This window comes from Fistularia commersonii, chromosome 10 (genome assembly GCF_037954325.1).
Source record: "Fistularia commersonii isolate RoL2024-O1a breed Wild chromosome 10, RoL_Fcom_v1.0, whole genome shotgun sequence".
Classification (NCBI taxonomy): domain Eukaryota; kingdom Metazoa; phylum Chordata; class Actinopteri; order Syngnathiformes; family Fistulariidae; genus Fistularia; species Fistularia commersonii.
This window is the reverse complement of record NC_141293.1, coordinates 12326981-12348323: the sequence shown is the minus strand read 5'-3', so window position 1 is coordinate 12348323 and position 21343 is coordinate 12326981. Positions and strand designations below refer to the sequence as shown.

Sequence of the window (21343 nt, the reverse complement as noted above, 5' to 3'; positions counted from 1 at the left end):
AATTGAATATATTGGTAGACGGATGCTGGAATTGGAGCTGCCAGGCAAGAAGTCTCGAGGAAGACCAATGAGAAGATTTATGGACGTGGTGAGAGAGGATATGAAGGTAGTTGGTGTGAGAGGGGAGGATACAGAGAATAGGGTTAGAGGGAGAAAGTTGATTCGCTGTGGCGACCCCTGAAGGGAAAAGCCGAAAGAAGAAGAAGAAGCCTGGTTTGGTCTCATTCCATTTCTACGATATGCAATGAATATTTATATATTCATAATATATATATAATTATATAATGGTTTATCCATCCATCCATCCATCCATCTATCCATCCTCTGCCGCTGAGGGTCGCGGGGTTGCTGGAGCCTATCCCAGCTGTCATTGGGCGGGACGGGGCACACCCTGGACTGGTCGCCAGTCAATCGCTGTATGGTAATTTTATAAAATAGTTAATTTGCTGTACTGAGTTTAAAAAACAATGCATTATAGGATTACCGAAATGCAATGCCCAATCTTATTGATATTTTCCTCCCACAAAGTACTCTTTTTGTCATTTACTGTAAAGATTGATACTCGATTTATTTTTAACATGATTGCTGATGTTTCTCTAACTGCATGGTTTGAAGTTACCCTTGGAATTGTTTTGTGCCAGTAGACTGCCTTTTAATGTGGTCACATACTTATTTCTTATTCCTCTTTGTCATTGCAATAAACATGCCTCAGAATTCATATTTCTGTTTGTATTTTTGTGTTGTTGTATTAACTTAACACAATTCATGAGATGTTACAAATACCAGTAATCGCATCGGTAGAATATATTGCAGGTTTTTATTATTTTCCCCCTGCACCGATTGAAGCTGCATGTTGGGTTTATGTGTTTTCATTCCCCATTTCCAGCATTTGTTCTTCCTCCTTTGGCCTCGTTCCTCTCCTTCTAGCCTTTGTGCGTAGGACAGAGATGAATCCCACCAGAAACCAATGTCAAATTCCTTAAACGCATAAACATATTTGGATGATTCCGATTCGGTTTGTGGTGACATTGTTGGTCAACTGCTGTTTTCCAAGGCCAACACTGAATTTCAGTCTCGGTTTTAGGCCAAGAAGCACAAGTGGAAATTGGACATCTGCAATTCCATGACAAACGGGCCAACTATGCCGAGGAAGATCAAGTGATACAACCGAAGGCTGTAACGCAGTGGAAAATCTCCAAATGGGGCTTGACAGAAGATTGTTGTGTCAACATCTCGGTTCATATGGAGTTCCCTGCTTATTTACTTGTGTGTGTTACATTGATTTTCCCTGGTGTCCGTTTCCCTGCCTGCCGATTGATGCGATACTGAGGGAGTTCCCATGAGAAAATAATGCAAAAATAAAGTTTCACATGACAGCAAACTCTCCTGCATCTTTTTTTTTTCTGTGAAACACAATAACAAGCACAAAAAAATCCATGTAAACTAGATTAAAAAAAAAAGCAGTGAGCATGGCTTTAATTTTCTCTGAATTTATTTAAAAGGCAAACAGAGGAAACATTGAAAGGATGAAATTCCAACCACTGTTTTTAGGGACGCTACGCAGCTCGCCAATTTGCCGGCCCCACTCTAAAACAGTTCACAAAGGGCATGTCGGGCCTGTAAAACCTCCAACACCGGCAGCAGATCCTGGTAAAAGCAGCATACAGTAGCTCACAGACCCTCCTCCTCCTGCACAAACCACCCCACTCCATGACTAAGTGATTTAGCCGGCTCTGGTGCAGACCGCCTCTCGCTTACAATGCCGCCCTGGGTTGGTGACAGAGCGGGGAGGGTGTCAGAGAAAGAGAGAACGCATTTACAATGCGGCTTACGCACCGCCACCCCCCCTCAGACGGCGCCCATCCTCGGATTGATGTTTGGTATGCATAGTTTTTGGGTGCAATTTGGGCACCGGAGAGAGGCAGAAAGAAGTGTGCGGAGGGTGTGTGTGTGTGTGTGTGTGTGTTTGTGCACAGGGAGGGTGTTACAGGGCTCGGAGCTGTCTGTTCTCTCGCCCTCTCTTTAAGCCAATACTGTTCCGGCAGCTGAGGTTCTTTATGAGGAGAACAATCTGGAGGGTCTTGTCAGAGTGCCGAGCAGCTGCTGTTTTCTGGGGAGCTTCTTTCATGGACCACAGGCCTGGAGTGGGCTGCTGAATACAGGCGCCCTCCTCCTTAACCCCCCCCCAGAAAAAAAAAAAAACCCTTCTCCAATTCCTCGGCCTCTCTCTATGGAAGCCCCCCCGCACAATGCCAGATGAAGAGTGGCACGCAGACATGAAGCGAGCAAGGCAGTGTTGCTCTCTGTCACCCTGGGCGCCGTCCTTCACCCCGAAACAATGCTTTCATGAGGTATGTGAAGATCCTTTTTTTTTTTTTTTTATAATCACAAGACAAACAAGCACGAAGTAAAGAGCGTGCTAAAAACATAAGACACAAAATAAAAGCTAAGAAATATTGGCACCTGTGATCACACTTTCAGCAATGTAAAGCATGAGTGGATTTCTATGATAGACAATAAAAGCGAAAAAAAAAAAAAAAAAAGAAAGAAAAAGAGGAGCCTGGATTCAGGTTAAATTGGAAAAGGCTGATTACAGCAGCTGTAATTCTCCTGAGAGGAATTTCAGATTTTCACAAGCAGAGCAGCAAGTTTATTTATTTATTTTACTTTTTTATTTATTTTCTTTTCTCTATTTTTTTTTTTTTTTTTTTTTTGCATTTGCTCCCTTTCTGTTATGGATTCTGTTAGTCAAATCAGTACTTCACACTGCCTCCCTTCTTGATATTGGGCTCTGTTACACACTTACATTCACTAAAGACTATGACTGAACAGTATTTCATTCTATTCGAGCAGCCGCTCCGTATGAGGACACGACCGCTCACCCTTTATCCCCCGGCCAGTTGTCATTGCAGGTGCGCCCAGCAGCTCCAGCGGCAGCAGACTCGCACTGGTTGGCTTCGGGCTGGTGTTTGGCTTCGGATTCCTGAGCCACCCCTCAATTTAGCTGCTGTCCGAAGGCACCAGGTTCCCTGTAGTGTCCAGCTGCATGCACTTGCACGTGCAGGCTGACACCGGGCACTCTGTATGGTCTCTGAAACAGGTTTGACGCACGAAACGTCAAGACGGTCAGAAACTTTGCAACTTTGAAGAAGCACGCTAATTTTTTTAATGCTGGGATTTCAGTTCCAATATAAGGATCTTTTCATTTTTTATGCACCACTTGGTGACCGTTTGCTCTTGGAATTCTAGTGTTGCCCATGTTTGTCGTTAATTTTCCTCACAAAGGCTTACAAAGCTAGAAATTCCCAACTATTCCTGGAAAAGATCATCTGTTTACGTCTAGAAACCTGAGCGCATGGGGAGGAGAATCCCACCTGAACCAGCTGAGGATGTGGCCAGCGTGGCCTCCATGACGACAGTTGTGACACCAGGTGAACCAGTTGTTGAACTGAGCCAATTTGTTCTCCCTCGTCAGGTCAGCCTTCTCGTCCGACTTTCCGGTCCCTGCCGGACAAAAAAAAAACAAAAAAAGATCAAATTCGGGCCATTGTTGTGACAAAGCGATAAAAGCGAGAGCGCCGGTTGTGCAGCTCCGCCGAAATTCTGTTCAAAGTCCACGTGTTCGCCGACTACTCTGAAATGGTTTTTACCCGGGCAGTTGGAGACGGGTGTGCCCATGTTCATTAGGCAGAGGGCGCAGCGGGGCAACGGCTTCCTGCAGCCGGGGCAACTGGTGACCTTGGACTTGGTCGGCGAACCGCTGACACCGTACTGGCTGAAGCCGCGGCCCTGGTGAGGCATCGCCGAGCAGCTGTAGGAGATTGACTTCCCGCAGAAGTTGCAGCTCACAAACACCTGCGAAGCGAGAGCAAACACAAAGGTCGGTTGATAAGCGTCAAGGAAAGCCCGCGGGCTCGCCAGCTGCCTGGGTTTCTCCGTGAGGCAGGGAGCAAGATAAGAACTAGATAATGCGGCAATAATCCCGGAGGGTGCGGTGATTACTTAAATGTCAGGAGCAGTCAGGTAGGGTCGATCATCGCTTGCGGCACCGGGGTCAGGGTCACGTGAATACGTTTAAAGAACGGAAACAAACTACCTTACTTTTTTTTCTTTCGGCTTTTCCCTTCAGGTGTCGCCACTGCAAAGAAACCTTCTCTGTCTTTGCTACCTCTACCTTTACCTTGCCTTGCATCTCCCTGTACTCCTGTCTGTTCCCTTCACTCCCCTCAGTATCCCACTTGGTAACCGCTTTTTCTGTATTTACTCCCGCACTTCCTCATTCCAGCACCAAGTCTCCTTATCTACTTTCCTTCCAGACGACACACCAAGCGCTCGCCCAACTGTCTCCCTGATTACATCAGCTGTAGTTGTTCAGTCATCTGGAGACTCTCCCTGACCACCCAGAGCCTTTCTCAACTCCTGCCTGAAAACCAGACAACAGTCCTTATCCAGCTTCTGACACTTTGTCCTCTGATCTGCCTTTGTCATCTTGATCTTCCTTGTCACCGGAGTCATCCTACAAACTACCATCCTCTACCGTCTGGCTACACTTTCACTTACCAATACTTTGCGGTCACTGATCTCCTTCAGATGACATCATCTATACAAGATGTAGTCTACCTGCTTGCTCCTACCTCCACTCTTACAAGTTACCTCATGTTCCTGCCTTTTCTGGAAAAAAGTGTTCACTATAGCCATTTCCATTCCGTATGCAAAGACCACCACCACCTGTCCTTCTGTGTTCCTATCCTGGATACCAAACCTGCCCATCACTTCTTCATCACCTCTATCGCCTGCACCAACATGTCCATTGGAGTCTGCACCAGTTATCGCTTTCTCACGTCTGGTGATATTCTGTATCATTTTATCTAACTCACTCCCAAAATTCTTCTTCTCCTCTAACTCACATCCCACCTGCAACCGGTCTGTATTTATATAATTTCCGGGTTCCATGGCTGCGATGCCTTCGCTTGCATCCCCTTCTGCAGCCGGTTTCTCACAAGCTCTCGCAAAACACGGCTGCCAGAAGGGATTTGAAAGTTCTGCAGCTTTTTGTAGAAGGCCTTAAAGGGGCTTCGGTCACTTTGAAGAGACTCTCTTTCCCATTTCCTCCCCCTCAGTTCACATGAAAATACTAATACTAAATGTCTTTTGACGATCTAGAGGAAGATGGGAAAGAATGAGACAGGTTTTTCCAACTTACAGTCAATTTCTGTTTAGGCTTCGGTTTGGTTTGGAAGTTTTTTCGTGTTTTTCTCATGGATTTTCAATCAGATTTCAAAGCGCTCTTGGGTCATTTTGAAATTAATGAAGGTAATTTTTTTTTTCTTTTTGCAGGTTTAAGGTCAGACTGATTCCTCTCGGTTGGTTTCCCAATAGCTTTCAAGCAATTTTGTGATTATTTTAAGCTTAAGGTGTTTTTTAATTCCATATCTCAGTTTGACACAGATGTTTGATATTAAAGAATAGTTATATAATAATTGGAAGAATAATGTGATCATTTTTCTCATGATTCATGTAATTATCTGGTTAATTCCAAAAACACAGATAACTGACATATGTGTAAAAATATTCATACAACATTTTCTGTTTTTCATCAACCTGTCAAGCAGACAATAAACTGCCCTCACAAAGTACAGCATGCGTGGTGTCTGGAACAGGTTGGCGCCGCGCAAGAGAACAATCGGCGTCAAACCGCGACAATACAGGTTCGGTGAAAAGAAGTGCAGAGTCGAGCGGTGGGAGAGAGGCGCTCGGCTGCCTCCTGGGATGTAGAACCAGCAGAACAAGAGCTCTCTCTCTCTCTGATGTCGCAGAGGCAAACGGCTTTGTGTGGAAGGCCCTCGAAACGCAAGGTCCAGACGTGTCTGTTTTTATTAATTTGTCTGTGCTCTCCATCCCAGGTGACAATCACAGGGCCACATATAGGGGCATCTAACCATTAGTCCTAATCTAATCTATTGGTCTCCCACTTGTCTCTTACCTGAGCCAGGGGTTTGGAGCTGGGGTCCAGCTTCCCTCTGTGGATGTCAAACTCGGCTCTTTTATGCCAGAACCTCCAGGCGTCCAGCAGGTTGCGGTAGTTTTCTATCCAGCATTGAACTCTTGGGTCTTTCAGGACTTCCCCGGCGGACCCCTGTGGGGAGCAGGACGTCTTTATTAGCCTGATTAAGGAAGGAAAAAGTGGGCTAAATTCCGTTTCCATCGGAAACATTTCACTCATTTGGGGGAAAAAGGTGATATTAAAATTAAAAGAAAATAAATGAATTCAAAACACACACACAAAAAGATAAACCTCACTCGCAACAGCAAAAATAATGACTTTAACTATTTAATAACAATAAAAATAATAATCATTATATGTTTTTTCAAATGTCATACTATTATTCAGATTGTCATAATACTTGCTTTTATTTCCTTTTTCACACATAATTCAATGTCTAAAACCACATGTAAACAAAATAATTCAATGTCCAGAGTAATATTAAAATTAGAGGAATACTTAAAAATATGTATCACGCAAGTACTTTGACAACATATAAGGGATTAAAAGTCATTCTGGATAAGGAGCCTTGCATTTCGATACTTTCCTGCCAGCATCTGAACGGAGGAACCGCAGTGGCTGCAGAACTTTAAAGATGACAGGTGAAGTTAACACCAAGCACTGGACCAATCAGAACCCGACATACATTTTAGGGCTCAAATGACATCTCTAAACTCCATTTAGGTCCTGAGATTGCTCAAAAAGTTCCTACACAGATGGAAACTCCTCCCTCCAAAGGGGTTGGACCAGGTCAGATCGACTTCAACGCCGTTAATTTCAACTCGCAGGAACGAGTCTCAGGAGGGAGCTGATCCGACCCGCCTGGGAAACAACCCTGCTTTTATATTCCGCCATCTCACAGCTCGTTGCCTTGCTTTAACTTTTGAACCGCAAATTTTTCCACTCCCTTGCCAAGAGCTGGAGGAGGACATCATTGGGGCCTCCGTTTTTTTTTTCAGAATTCATGAAGTTGAATCCACCTGTTTACTGTCAACATCATTGTGACAACCTGTGGTGAAGACAGTGTCTCTTCTCTCTTCACCCTCACAACTGACTGTCTGCCAATCATTAAATTCTAAATGAAGTAATTCTAAATGTCCAGCTGACATTTCCGCTTCTTCTCCACTCCATGGCTGGAGGGGAAACAGAAGACACTAATGGTCATTTTCTGATGTTTTCTAAACCAATTTGCACATCGGCTGCAAATACAAATTACAAATGAGCAAATCACTGTTCCACCACTTTCCTCAGAGCTAGTTTTACATTCGAGATTTTCTTTTTTTTTTTCCCGGACACAGGCTGACACAAAAATTTCCTCTTGCAGTACCTGCAATTGTTCTTGGCCCAATCCTTATCTAATCCAGTGTTCTTTGTTCATTCAACCACTTCATTATGACGGAAACTGCTTTTTTACCGAAGATAAAATGCAGCCGTTGCCGAGCAGGTGAAGGAGCCTCGGCCCCTGAGGAGAATCTGGGGAAACTTAAAGGCTTAAAATCCTCGATTACAATAAGATAACATCCAATCTCATATCATCCAGTGCTTCACCCACTGTTGCAAACTGGAAGAAAGTGTTTGGTTTCAAAACTAATCTCTTGTTGATTCCACAGTTTTTTTAACTTTTTTAAACCCCTTGCCTAGATCAATTATAAAAAAAAAAAAAAAAAAAAAAAGGATCAAGGAAAGGTGTACAAAACAGTGGTGAGACCAGAGACACTGTATGGTTTGTAGACAGTGCCACTGACGAAGAGACAGGAGACGGAGATGGAGGTTGCAGAGATGAAGATGTTGAAGTTCTATTTGGGAGTGACCAGGATGGATAGGATCAGGAATGAGTCTATCAGAGGGACAGCACATGTTAGATGTTTTGGAGAGAAGGTCAGAGAAGCCGGCCTGAGATTGTTGAGTAATGTACAGAGGAGGGATGGTGAATATAATGGTAGAAGGATGCTGGGGCTGGAACAGCCAGGCAGGAGGTCTAAAGAAAACCAAAGAGAAGATTTATGGATGTAGTGAGAGAGGATATGAAGGTAGTTGGTGAGAGAGGATACAGAAAATAAGGTTAGAGGGAGTTGGTTGATTCGCTGTGGTGACCTCTGAAGGGAAAAAGCCAAAGTAAAAGGTTATCTTTTGTATATATTCTACGTAGACTTTGTTTATTTGTATCTATATCATTTATTTGCATATTCTTTCTATTATTACTATTTGTACACGGCTTTTTGACCCTGTAATGCTGCTGTCACAATTGGATTTCCCCATCATGGGATCAATAAAGTCTATCTTATCTTACCTTATGTTAATTCATTTATTTTGAGCTCCCTTACATTTACCACAAGCTGAGCGGTCGATCAAAGAAGACCCGATATCTGTCGGCGGGGACCGTTCGGGTGTATATCTTGTACCTTCAGCATGCAAAAGCTGGCGGTCTGGACATCCCCGGTTCGATCCACGTAGCTCTCCATGAGGTCGACACCGTCCTTGGTCAGCCCAGTCAGCAGGATGCCCTCCAGGTTTCCCGATTCCTTCATCTCATTGGTCAGCTTATCGATGTACCGTGGCAGCTGCAGACACCCGGATGGTTGGAAAATGGGAAAAAGGAACGGGGTATCAAACAGAGTTTGCAGCGGAACCACCTGTCTTCTGAGTTTGCCTTATGAAAGCATTTGATGCTTTATTTAAGACCTTAAAATACTTGATAGCCTTAACTTTGACACTTTATATTTTATTGTATTTGTTATTCTCCCTCCTTCCTACTATTATCTATTATTGTTATGTTTTGCTTGAAACTCTGGCAAAATTTCCTTCGGGATAAATAAAGTTGTTCTTATCTTATCTTGTCTTATTTCAATACAAGAAAATATTACCGAAATTAAAACCGAAGGGCAACTTGGATGAAAGTGGTAATATTTCTTCTGTACCGGGGTAGAGCTAATGTATGGCTAGCTTTGCATTCTGATATCCACTCTTTTGGATCTAAAAAATGAAATGGAAATAAGAAAAACGCATCACTAAAAATAATAATAATAAATTTGACTGAATTCTTTCATTCATTGTATTTTATACCGCTTAACCAGCATTCAGGGTCGCAGTGGTGCCTATCCGGGTGAGAGGCGGGGTTCACCATCCATCCCAGGGCCAAAGATAGACCCACAACCATTCACTCTGTCACTCACATTTCATATTGAGACATTCAATATTCACCATCTCATTCACACATCATATAGAGACATGCTAGCATTCACCCCCATAATCGTATGTCTGGTTAATTTGGGGTCTCCAATGGACTGAATACAAGTTTTTGGACTGCGCGACGAAATAAACAGATTTCAGGTTTATTTTTTCAACCCAGCGTGACTGTGTTGGGAGCGCATCTCGACAGACCCTCCAAAGGCAGCGCCGATTTACCTGAGCGTCGCTGAGGAACATGGAGGCGAAGGCCACTCTGTCCCGCACGGCGAGGCTGCTCTCATACTGCAATGTAAGAAAATATTCACGGCGATATAAGACAACATTTAACCTCCCTATGACTTTTTAATTTCTGTTCACAAACACGAATTCCTTGTTCACGCACTCCGAGGACCTTTGACCGAAAACACTATCCTTCATTAGATCTAAAAGTAAAGCTTGCAGAAAGTAAAAATTAAAAAAAAAAACAAAAACGGAAGTTTGTGTTCTCAAGTGGCCGGCAGACATTCTGTGCTAAATAAATGAGAGCGGCTAAAGGCCGACGGAACCCGCAGCTGCAACAGTCGCGTTCGAGCAGCGTTCACAGCAAAGCCCACTTAGATCGTTCCTGCTCAACAAGTTTAACCCGAGCATATTTATCAAGCGCAGCCTGAAATGCCATTTGTTTACCGGCCCATTAAGAGCAACCATATTGGGATCGACAGTTCGTGACAGCGACAGTACCAGCACGCCGTCGTATGCACCGGGTTCACTGGTAAGGAAGGCGAACATGACGCAGAGGTAGGGGTTCTTTAGCTGCAGCCTCAGGGAGCTGCACATCTCCCTCCACAGGGACACCTTCTCGTCCGTGTAGCCCGACAGCGCCATGGCAACCACGTTCAGGTTCAGGTCGCCTGTTACAGGAAAAAAAAAAGGGGGATCTTAGTTAGTTGTTCTGACAGTAATGCAACGCTTTGGGTTGAGAGAAGAAGTGAGATATTGTGGGACAGTTGCAACACTTTGAGACCCCGTCTGGTAATGAAGACCGTTTTAGTGTTTGTCCTCAAAAGTTATTATTCAGCGAGAATCCACATCATGATTTTGGCGTCATTTCATTCATCCATCCATTGACATGCAATAAAAAAAAAGGCAAGGAGAAGATGTTTTTTTTTTAAACTTCCTGAGAAAGTAGTTCCAGCTGCATTGCCTCAAAAACATGTCTTGCAACTTCACAGAATTTCATAATGTACCAAACGCTCAAGTCCCATCATGTGCATCATGGAATTTCGGATGTTGAAATGTGTTTTTGATGACCTTTAGCTGGAGTTACTGGCAGCAAGGAGGGTTCAGCCCTGGAAGACGAGGAGGAGGACCTCTGTGCCCTTTTTTTTCAGATGATGGCAAAGTTACCCCCAAATGTCTGAACTGCCCTTAGCTTAATACTGAAAACACCCCTTCTTATGAACGCTTTCCCCAAAGACACACACACACACACACACACACACACACACACACACACACTCACACACAAACACACACACACACACACACACACACACACACACACACAGAATGCTAGAATGTTGCAATTACTGTGACTCACAAGACAGATTTTTGTTAGTATGATTATCATTTACAGTTTATCATAGAACATCAAGAAAAGACTCATAGAAACAAAACTGGAACATTTAAATAGTAAATGGTCCCCACTTGTATAGGGCTTTCAAAGCCTCCCCCCCCACACACACACACACACCAAAGGCTGCAGACCTGTCATGCCATGTGCCATGCCATGTGCATTGGGTCATATCCAAAAGGTCAGAGGTCAAATTATCTACCACTTCAGCAGGTTTTAACAAGACACAATGTGAAATCTCTACTTTTAGTCATTTTATCAGGAGCATCTGCTGCTTGCAGACAGAAATATGTAAAGCGTTCATCGCGGCAGCGATGCAGCAACAACATGTCGCCCCCCCTTTACTTGGAGAGAATTATGGTGTCCGACCTGAATTCTCACTCAATGCTTTCCAGAGATTAACAAACAAACAAAAAAAATTTGCTTCATAGCCTTCAAGGATTCTAGGCGTGATGTTTGCTTTCATTTCAAACGAAGTATAAGAACAGTGGTTGTCTGAGGGAGAGGAACCCTGTGAGAGCTGAGATAGCCGCTTTAACACACCGTGTCTAATGAGTCATTCTGTCCACCACACTCAGGAAGCAAACATTAGGACACACTGCAGAAAAATGTTTGACCTACATCGGTGGATTTTTTTTTCCAAGTCAGGAGGTGTGTGTGCAAACAACGGCTCTCATACCGTAATTTCCAGACTATTGAGCGCACCTGAATATAAGCTTAAAACAAATAAATATGTGCACATATATAGGCCGCACTTGTCTATAAGCTGCAGGCTTCTACATTGTAACATGAGATATCTAAACAGAAAGATGTGACACAGAAACATTTTTTTTAACTTTTAATTAAATACATACCGGTAACATCCACAAATGTTAACTGGAAATACGGAAAATGGAAAAAGATTAATAATAATGTGACTAGGCTAAATTTTTGGCTGGATGAAGCTCGTTAGCCCCCCACAAAATCCATAAGTAGCCGCATCATTGTTTAAAATGCAGTGTTCAAAGTGTGTGAAAAAAGCAGCAGCTTCATCTGGAAATTACGGTACACACTTTTTAAAAGTATGAAGCGGACGGTGCAGGACGCTTGCGCCTGTGCGTGTGTGTGTGTGTGTGTGTGTGTGTGTGTGTGTGTGTGTGTGTGTGTGTGTGTGTGTGTGTGTGTCTGAAAGAAGAGGATCTGCTGTTACATTTTTGGAATTCTCTAAGACCTTAATTTGATTTGAGTTTGGATATTTCGGAGAAGTGTTTACATCGTGAAAATTCACTTGTTTAGACTTTTTTTGTGTTGTTTCCTCAGTCTCTGTGGAAACAAGAGGTGAAAAAAACATAAACCCCATTTTTTTTTCTTTTACATCACAAATCTGTCTGCAAATATCTACAACACACAGAGATCTTTTTTGTCCTGTGAAGGTCCCTCCTCTCCAGAGATGATTTCTCACAAAAAATCAATATATTTCACAAACTGCAACACGTGTTCAGCCTTTTTTTTTCTTAAGGGTGTGTTGCTTGATAATTTTAATACAGTAGAACCTCAGCTTACGACTTTAATGTGTTCTTCGACTCCATTCGCAAGCCTAAATTTTTGCAAACCCAATCCATGTTTCCCATTGTAATCAGTGTAAATTGATCTACCAAATCACATACTGCATTCTTTTGAAACTATTTTATGGGTTTATTTGTGGCAAAAATACAGAAAAGAATCAAAGATAACCTTGACTATGAACTCTTATCTGAGGATAATCTTAACTCTTCTTGCCAGCAGTTACTCAGCATGCGTACTCAGCGTTTCCCTCACTCAATCAGCAAAAAGTAAAGCCTTCTCGCATCAGACCCTCGCTAATGATATCTCCAGCATGCTGTAATTCATTAATCCATACTAACAATCACTTTTCTACTTCTCCTAAGACTTGAGACCTTTGCTTCCTTATCTTAGTCGCCCCTTTAGCCACATCAGCCGTCTTTAGCGCATCTTTGTTCTTCAGGATTGTACAGATGGTTGACTTTGCCGTGTCGTAGTGCTTGGCGAGATCTGTGACACGAACCCCACACTCACATTTCGCTATTATTTACTTCGTCAGATCGACTGTAACTTCTTGTTCTGCTGGTTCTACATTCGACCACTATCACTAACACTACTAACCTTTTTGGGAGCCATAATGAGGGCTAAATTACTTTAAAAACCACAAAAAAGCATTATAACAGGAGAACAAAACGATTAACAACGTAAACAATGTGGAGCAGCACGCGCAACTGTGGCTACGCTACAGTGCGGAAAGCCCATGAGTTTCTTTATTTGTGTGTTCATGTGCCAAGGCTTGTTCATGGGTCGATTCAAAATTTGATCTCAAACTCTCTTCATAGGCCGATTTGTTGGAGATTAGGGTCGTTCATAAGCTGAGGTTCTACTGTAACATGGTTTGTTCCATTTGTGGGAACCTTTACACGTTTCCTTGTTCGGCGTCACACTTGTTAGCACGCGCCCGTATAAATAACCTCATGAGAGAGGAACCGTGGCGCTACATGTATGAGGAAGTCTGGCGTGGCAGAGAAGTATGTTCTACTGGTGCGAGACATGTGTGAGGGCTGTGAGACAGCAGTGAGGAATCAGCAGGGATCAGCTCTGAGCCCCTTCCTGTTTGCTGTGGTGACGGACAGGCTGACAGATGACATTGTGATCTGTTGTGAGAGTATGTGGAGGGAAATCCAGAGAGTTGGAGATATGTCACGGAAAGGAGAGCAATGACAGTAGCTACAGCGAGACCGAATACTATTTAATACAATTATTAAAATAATAAAGATTATGATAATAATAGGGCACTTTGCATCAAAGTGCTGTCCACACTGCAGGCCGTTCCCACGCCTACCCTCCGGCCAGAGGTGCAGGAGTGTGAAATGTAGAACATCACGGCTAAAGAACTCGTTCTGCCCAACTGGCAGGAGTCAATAAGCATGTTCTACCTCGGGACAATCAGATCCACCTGATAGGTCACTTCTCTGCACGATACATTCGGCACAGCCGGTGCTGCATGCAACTGTTCATTTAACTCATTTTCATGTTCATTTTAACTCACTCACTAAATAAACATTTAACTGTTTATTTAGCTGTCTGCACACAACCGACACTTTGTGAGTTTGCACACTTTAAGGATGGCAATCTGCACTTTCTCAACTTGCACATCCCATGAAGACTATTTACATTTCTTTGCACTGTTTACGTTTCATCGCAATAATAAGCATAATATGAGAGCTATTTACGGTTTATTTTTTTGCATACTATCTGGCTTCGCTGTGGACGGCAAAATAAGTGTTTCATTGTGCGGGGAAAAAAGTTTCCAGCCTGTGCGTAGGACAATAAACACTTTGAATCCTGAAGTGAGAAGGGATAAGGTTGGGACATACCTCTGCCATGTTGTGATGACCTTGAGAACATTTCTTTCGCATTGTATCATCATTTCTTTGTGAAATCTATTGAGTGACATGACAAAATGTATTCCTACTGTTTCATGGCATAGCATGTCCAGCAGCAAACTAACAATGAACATGTTGATCATTTCAATTTTGTCGTTTTGTTTTACGCAGTTCATGTAAAAGTCCAATGCGGGACAAGAGTTAAAAATCAGCAATGGCTATAAACTCTCTCTGCAAGAAATAAGTTTTATTCTTTGAAATGAAACACTGTTAAACGGTATTGTCCATAGCTAAATAAAATTCTATTCTATTTTATTCTGTTCTACTTTACATACAATTTTGTCCAGGTATGCTCACCACCAATTACAATCCTGTGAATTACTTTCGAAAAGTCATAATTCAGATGCATCTTTGAACCAAAAAAGTTTGGTTATTTTAAGAACCAGATTATTAATTCCTGAAACCCAAGTGACTTACTTAGGAATCAGAAGAAAAACCCTGGCCCAAGAAAACCTTAATGGGTTTTAAACGTCTTGAGCGGTTTCTCGCCCGACATCACCACAAATTTCAATAAACCATCGTTGATGAATACGTATGTGTAAATTCTTTACTCCATGCCGTAGCGCTCACCCTTCTCAGTCGTGGCTCCCTTGTTGAGGATCTGGATGGAGCGGCGGATGTCCAGGTTGAAGAGCGCCACGGCGGCAGCCCGCTCCCACTCACGCTCCTGCTCCAGGGTGCGCAGGAAGGGCTCCACATCGATGTCGTGGCCACGGCTGATCCAGCCGCACAGGCGCAGGGTGAGGCTGCGCTCCTCGCTGTGGTACCGGGGCACATCGGTCTGCCGGTCTGAGCCGCTCCAGCACTTCCTGCTCTCCGTGGTGCCTGGAGGTCAGAGGTCAAATGCACAGAGCGTTAAACCAGCTACAAAAAAACAAGAGCCCGCAGATGATCCGTTCACCAAACATCGTGATTTGAGCAGAAATAGAATCTGTTCCTGGATCTCGAATCCATTCTCTGAAATTGTCCTCCACTTCGACTCATTTTTAGGGATTATTCCTACATTCTTTAAGATTCATGATTCAAAGTGTTACATTTTGTCATATATCCAATCTTGAAACATGTTTCCCGGTGCCATAAAATTATTTTGCTGTCCACCGTGAAGCTACGAGCCAGAGAAGAAGGGATGGAGGGAGGGAACGATCAATTGATCGATCAATCAATCAATCAATCAAGAAAAGAAAGAAAGATACATGATAAAATGAATTACATCTTCCAAAACGTAATATCACATTCACATGTTATGTATAATTACACATAAAAGCCCAGCCCAGTCTCACATATATGCATGAGTAAATTCAAACTATCTGCACGTGATGGTTCTCACCAGAGGTGGTCTTCACGATGTTCTTGATGCCGGAGTAGACCAGGGACTGCTTGTTCCCCTGCAGTTTCAGCTCCATGTCTTCTGCACACTGTTTCATATGTGACGCTTACATAGGAAGTGTAACCGGTCCAGACGACAACACAGAGATGCACAACAACAACAACAACATTGCAGCAACATGTTGCTACTGCAAATGAAACAACCTCAAACTGAAGCCGGAAAATCTAGAAAGGATGCTTTAAAAACAAGCTGTTGTGAAATGTTTTAGCCTACAACCCGCATAAAACACCAAAGAGCTCAGTAAAAACCATAAAAGTATCAGATATTTGGACTACATTCTATTTACACTTGGATAATTTCTGACCGGCAATCGTAACTAAGAAGTATAAATTGGTCTCCAGGACAGTATATCCCGGCTATCACTGCATGAGATACAGGGTTCAACGAGGGCCGGCCACCAGTTGACCCAAGGGGCCACTTATCCAGACATACAATCATTCATGCCGCTCATTCACATATCACATAAAGACAAAACTATTCATGATCTCATTCACAGGTAAGGTGGAGCATAAATCCATTCACCCTCTCATTAACATGTCTGGAAATTCTAGGGTCTCAGATGAACCTCCAGCATGTTTTGGGACAGTGGGAGGAAAGCCAGGAACCTCAGAGCGGCACAGGCCAGTGTCACCCTGAGCCGGTCCCAGGGTTGCGTCAGGAAGGGCATTCGGCGTAAAACTTTTGCCAAAACCAAACATGCAAATCAAACCTAATAATCTCATACCAGATCGGTCGAGGACCGGCTTAACAACGACCGCCATTGGTACCGATGACCTACAGGGTACCAATGGAAACTGGGCTACTGTGGGTCGGAGAAGGAGAGGAGGAAGGTGTGTTTGGAAGCAGAGAGAGAAGAGGAAAGGCAAGAGTCTGGGACAGAGAGTAGGGAATTTGAATATCAGGACCATAACAGGAAAAGGTAGAGAGTTGGTCAACATGATGCAGAGAAAGAAGGCGGATATATGCTGTGTGTCCAGGAGACCAGGTGGAACGGTAGTAAGGCTAGAAGCTTAGGAGCAGCCTTTAAGTTGTACTAGCATGGTACTGACAAGAAGATAAATGGAGTAGGAGTTATCTTGAAGGAGGAGTTTGTGAGGAATGTTCTGGAGGTGAAAAGAATGTCTGATAGACTTATGAGTCTGAAACTGGAAATTGAAGGTATGATGCTCAATGTTGTTAGTGACTATGCCCCGCAGGTGGAATGTGACTTTGAGGAGAGGGAGAAGTTCTGGAATGCGTTAGATGAAGCGATGCAGAATATCCCCAGAGATGATAGATTAGTAATTTGTGCAGATTTCAATGGACATGTTGTTGCAGGCAATATAGGGGATGAAGAAGTGATGGTCAGATTTGATATCCAGGATAGGAATGCAGAGGGACAGATGGTGGTAGACATTGCAAAAAGGATTGAAATGGGTGTAGTGAAAAGACAGACAGAAAAGACAGGAACATAGGGTAACTTATAAGAGCAGAGGTGGAAGCATGCGGGTAGACTATATCTTGTATAGATGAGGTAACCTGAAAGAGATCAGTGACTGCAAAGTAGTGGTAGGTGAGAGTGTAGCCAGACAGCATGGGATGATGGTTTGTAGGATAACGCTGGTGACAAGGAAGATCAAGAGGACAAAGTGTCAGAGGCTGAAAAGGGAGTGTTGTATGGTTTTCAGGGAGGAGGTAAGAAAGGTTTGAGGTGGTCTGGGGGAAGTCCTAGATGACTGGACAACTACAGCTAATGTGATCAGGGAGAAAGGTAAGAGAGTACTCTGGAAGGAGATAAGGAGACTTGGTGGTGGAATGAGGAAGTGCAGGAGCAAATACAGAAAAAAGCAGTTAGCAAAGAAGAAGTGGGATACTGAGGGGAGCGAAGAGAACAGACAGGAGTACAGGGAGATGCAGGGCAAGGTAAAGGTAGAGGTAGCAAAGAAAGAGAAGACAAAAAAAGTATCTAGTCAGCCATCAATTGTGCAAATTCTCCCAGTTAATAAGGTGAAAGAGGCCTGTAATTTTCATCACAGGTACACTTCAACTATTACACAGAATTGGGGGAAAGTATCCAGGAAAGCACATTGTAGAAATCTTAATTAATTAATTGGTAAATTGCTCTGTAAAATAAATATTTGGTAGCCTACAAACGAGATTTCTTGCTCTCTGGATTTTTTTTCTCATTCTGTCTCTCATAACAGAGAAGTGGGACTTCATCAGGGATCAGCTCTGAGCCCCCCCTTGTTTGCAATGGTGATAGACAGGCTGACAGATGAGGTTAGACAGGAATCTCCATGGACCATGATGTTTGCAGATGACATTGTGGTCTGTAGTAAGAGCAGGGAACAGGTTGAGAAAAATCTAGAGAGGTGGAGGTATGCGCAGGAAAGGAGAGGAATGACGGTTAGCCACAGCAAGAAAGAATATGTGAGCATGAATGAGAGGAACCCAGGTGGAAAGGTGAGGGTACAGGGAGTGGAGATCAAAAAGTTGGAGGATTTGAAGAAAAATGTCAGGGGCATTATCCGGTGAAGACAATCAGCAAAAATATAAGGAGGGATAATGAATGTAGACAGATGCTGGAATTGGAGCTGCCAGGCTGGAAGTCTAGAGAAAGACCAAAGAGAAGATTTATGGACGTAGTGAGAGAGGATATGAAGGTAGTTGGCGTGAGAGAGGAGGATACAGAGAATAGGGTTAGAGGGAGAAGGTTGATCCACTGCGGCAACCCCCGAAAGGAAAAGCCGAAAGGAGAAGAAGGTGCACATAATGCTAACGCATTAACTGATCCTGGTCTATCTTGGACATTCTGTGCAATATTAAGAACTGTGCAATATTTCATTTCAATATTTCATTTCATAACAGCTTCACTACAATTTTTCCTTTTATCATACTATTGTGCACTCCTTACCTCACTTGTTACTGAGACACTTATAGTTTTATCACTTGCTTACTAAGACACTTTATAGTTTCACTGAGACACTTTATAGTTTATAGTTCATTTTTATTTCTAATTCTGCCTTTTTCTTTTTATTATTTATCACATATTATTATTTTTCTGTAACTCTGGCACAACAATTTCCTTCGGGGTTAATAAAGTTGTTCTTATCTTCTTATCTTATCTTATTCATTATTCAGTATCTTTCATCATATGCGGCATTTAACAGAACTTCATACTGATAAAGGATATAGAAGAGATCATACCACAAAGACTTGAGCTGAGGGTCTTTCCCTCCAGCCAAGAGGTGGTTCCTCCACACCTGGATGGTGTCGTGCCCATACCTGGACTGGGCCCTCTGCCGCATCTTCGTGGCGATGTCTTTCTCAATTAGGCTCTCCACCCCTTCGCCACCGTCCTCCGCGCAGTCGTACAGGTGGCGGCCGCACGCCCACATCAGCGAGGTGGTGGAGCTCCAGGCCAGTGATATGCGCTCGAACACGGTGAAGTCGGTCATGACGCGGTTGGCGGCCGACACCACCACCATGCGGTTCTGGGAGGATGGGTGCCAGGCGAAGCTGCCGATCTGGCTCTCACTGGGCTGCACGCTGCGCTCGATGATGGTGGGCTCCGTCTCATCGCCGATGGGCGTGGGGGTGTGCTGCATGTCGTAGAGGCGGATGATGTTGCTGTCACGTGTAAGCGTGGCCAGGAGGCCTGTACGGGTCGGGCACCAGGCCACCTGGCAGCAGAGACCACGGAAAGTTTGTCATAAGTGTACATGTCACATATGGACCAATACTTGCATAATAACGCGCTGATTGATATAAAAACAGCCAGATTGAGAAGATGAACATCTTTCAGAGGTTAAATTCATGGCCCACAGATCCAACAAAAAAAAAAAAGTTTCCCAGCTCGTTGTGACTGAAAACACAAAATTTATCCCACCGTCAACATATTTTGAACACACAAGGTATCTGTGTTGCGTGTCCAGCACAATTTTTTCATACCTAAGCAACTACTGCTATATTGCCCTGCTCCAGTGCTTCGTACCTTAGTTAAGGGCTTTGGCTGCTCAGTCAGTGTGAGAACCGGCTTCTCGAACTTCCTCAGATCCCAGATGGCCACCTGACCCTCAAAGAAGGAAGCCACGCGGTCGTGAAAGTGCGGGTCCACCGTCACCCCCTGGATGGCCTTAGTATTGACAAATGTTTTCTGGCTCGTATTTCTCAGATCGAATATTGCCAGGTTGCGGTGCATCCCGGCCAGCAGCAGCTTGGGGTCGCGGAGGAGCCAGCAGAGGGAGAGGCAAGCGTCGTTTTGGCCCAACTCGTACAGCGGTTTGGTCACGACCGTGCTCGAGTCCAAATCCACCGACGAGAGGCGGATCTTCTCCGACGCGACGCTCGCCTCGGGGGAAAACTTGCTGCTGATGTCCCATATGAGGACGGAGAAGTCCGCTCTGTGCTTGTCCAACCCCGCTGCCAGCAAGTTGCTATCCACTGGATTCCAGGCCAACGTGTTGCACTGGCGGGCATGTTTGGGCACAAACTCCTTCCCCACCAGCTCTTTGCAAGCCGAGTTGTGGCTCTGACCCAGGCTGGTGAGCACGACGCGGCCGTTAGCTTGACCCACAGCCAGCAAACACTCCGGCTCATGCTTTGGGTACCAGGCCACACATTTCATGTAGGGGGTGTCAGAGTTAATGGCGAGTAAGGTGGCAGCAGTCTCTTCTGAGAGAGGCAGACTGCCAGCCTTGTTTTCGGCATTGCCTGCAGGTCCGATGCGGTACAGTCCCAGCTCCGAGTCGCAGATGACGTAGTGGTCCGGATGGTGAGGGGACCACAGGATGTCCGGTTTGGACCCGCTCATGGTTCAGAAACAGCTAGAATAATCGCAGATGAATCGGCCCTTCACATGGGCCACAACCTGGACGTGACATGTAGAGAAACAGTTATAACATTTAAGCAAATATGAATAGCACTGGTGCAAATGCATAATCAAATGAAATAGTAAAACGCACTCAGCTTCGGCGCGATATTAAATGTTATTTCAAATATAAGCTCGACCAATCGTGATTTCACACCGCACTGTGCGTCAAAAAGTGCAAACACTCATGCTGACAGTTAGTTAGCAAGATTCATACATGAAAGTGAGGAGGTAATCAAAACACGTGGTAGTATTGACAGTTCTTAAAACTTTAGTTCCTGGTTTGTTGACATGCTAAACATGGCAGGCTATTGCTAACGCGAGAGAAGGACGACTTAAAAACGCCACCGTGTCATCCGCGCCGTCTAAGCTAGCAGTCCGGAACGGCCCTTTAGCTAGCTTTTGAACAACGCTAGCGTCGCTACGTTACTTATTAGCTCATAAAAAGTTTGCATTCGTGAGATAACTTGACGTACACATGCTGAAGAGCGTCACATCGGAGCCCCGCTCATGTTTTGTGTCACATCAAAACAGGTCCGTCGAGAAACCGGAGCCGTAATTCGAAAGTTCCGCCCAGTCAAGGTAAAAACCGTTAGTGGCAGGAAAGACGATTTACACTTTTGCCACCAGATGACGGTACAACCAAACTGTAGGAAAACGATCAGAAAATAAAGTTTGCCGTGGGTTATTGCCGCAATAACACTCTTGTGTTATTTTATATGTTTTTTTATATGTTATTTTATATATTTTAAATGTTCAATCGTCTCTTTATGACAAAAACACGGTTCCTCTA

General features: G+C 44.0%; 1 protein-coding gene across 2 annotated transcripts; it reads right to left on the bottom strand.

Moving 5' to 3' along the window:
- Positions 1 to 1634: 1634 nt before the first annotated feature.
- On the bottom strand, positions 1635 to 21068 carry mios (missing oocyte, meiosis regulator, homolog (Drosophila)). 2 transcript variants are annotated; one of them, XR_015106698.1, is made up of 13 exons: positions 21027 to 21068; positions 19675 to 20550; positions 18874 to 19363; positions 15642 to 15740; positions 14885 to 15139; positions 9953 to 10122; positions 9449 to 9514; positions 8446 to 8604; positions 5984 to 6136; positions 3651 to 3855; positions 3375 to 3504; positions 2883 to 3091; positions 1635 to 1767 (listed from the first exon to the last, which is right to left on the bottom strand). XR_015106698.1 is itself a non-coding variant. In XM_086153794.1 (12 exons), the coding sequence occupies exons 2-12, from the start codon at positions 20491 to 20493 to the stop codon at positions 3001 to 3003; spliced, it is 2637 nt and encodes an 878-aa protein (XP_086009920.1). In that variant the 5' UTR covers positions 20494 to 20550; positions 21027 to 21068; the 3' UTR covers positions 2665 to 3000. The 2 variants fall into 2 exon arrangements, 1 of the variants encoding a protein (XP_086009920.1); XM_086153794.1 differs by lacking the exon at positions 1635 to 1767 and having other exon boundaries at positions 2665 to 3091.
- Between the last annotated feature and the right edge of the window lie 275 nt (positions 21069 to 21343).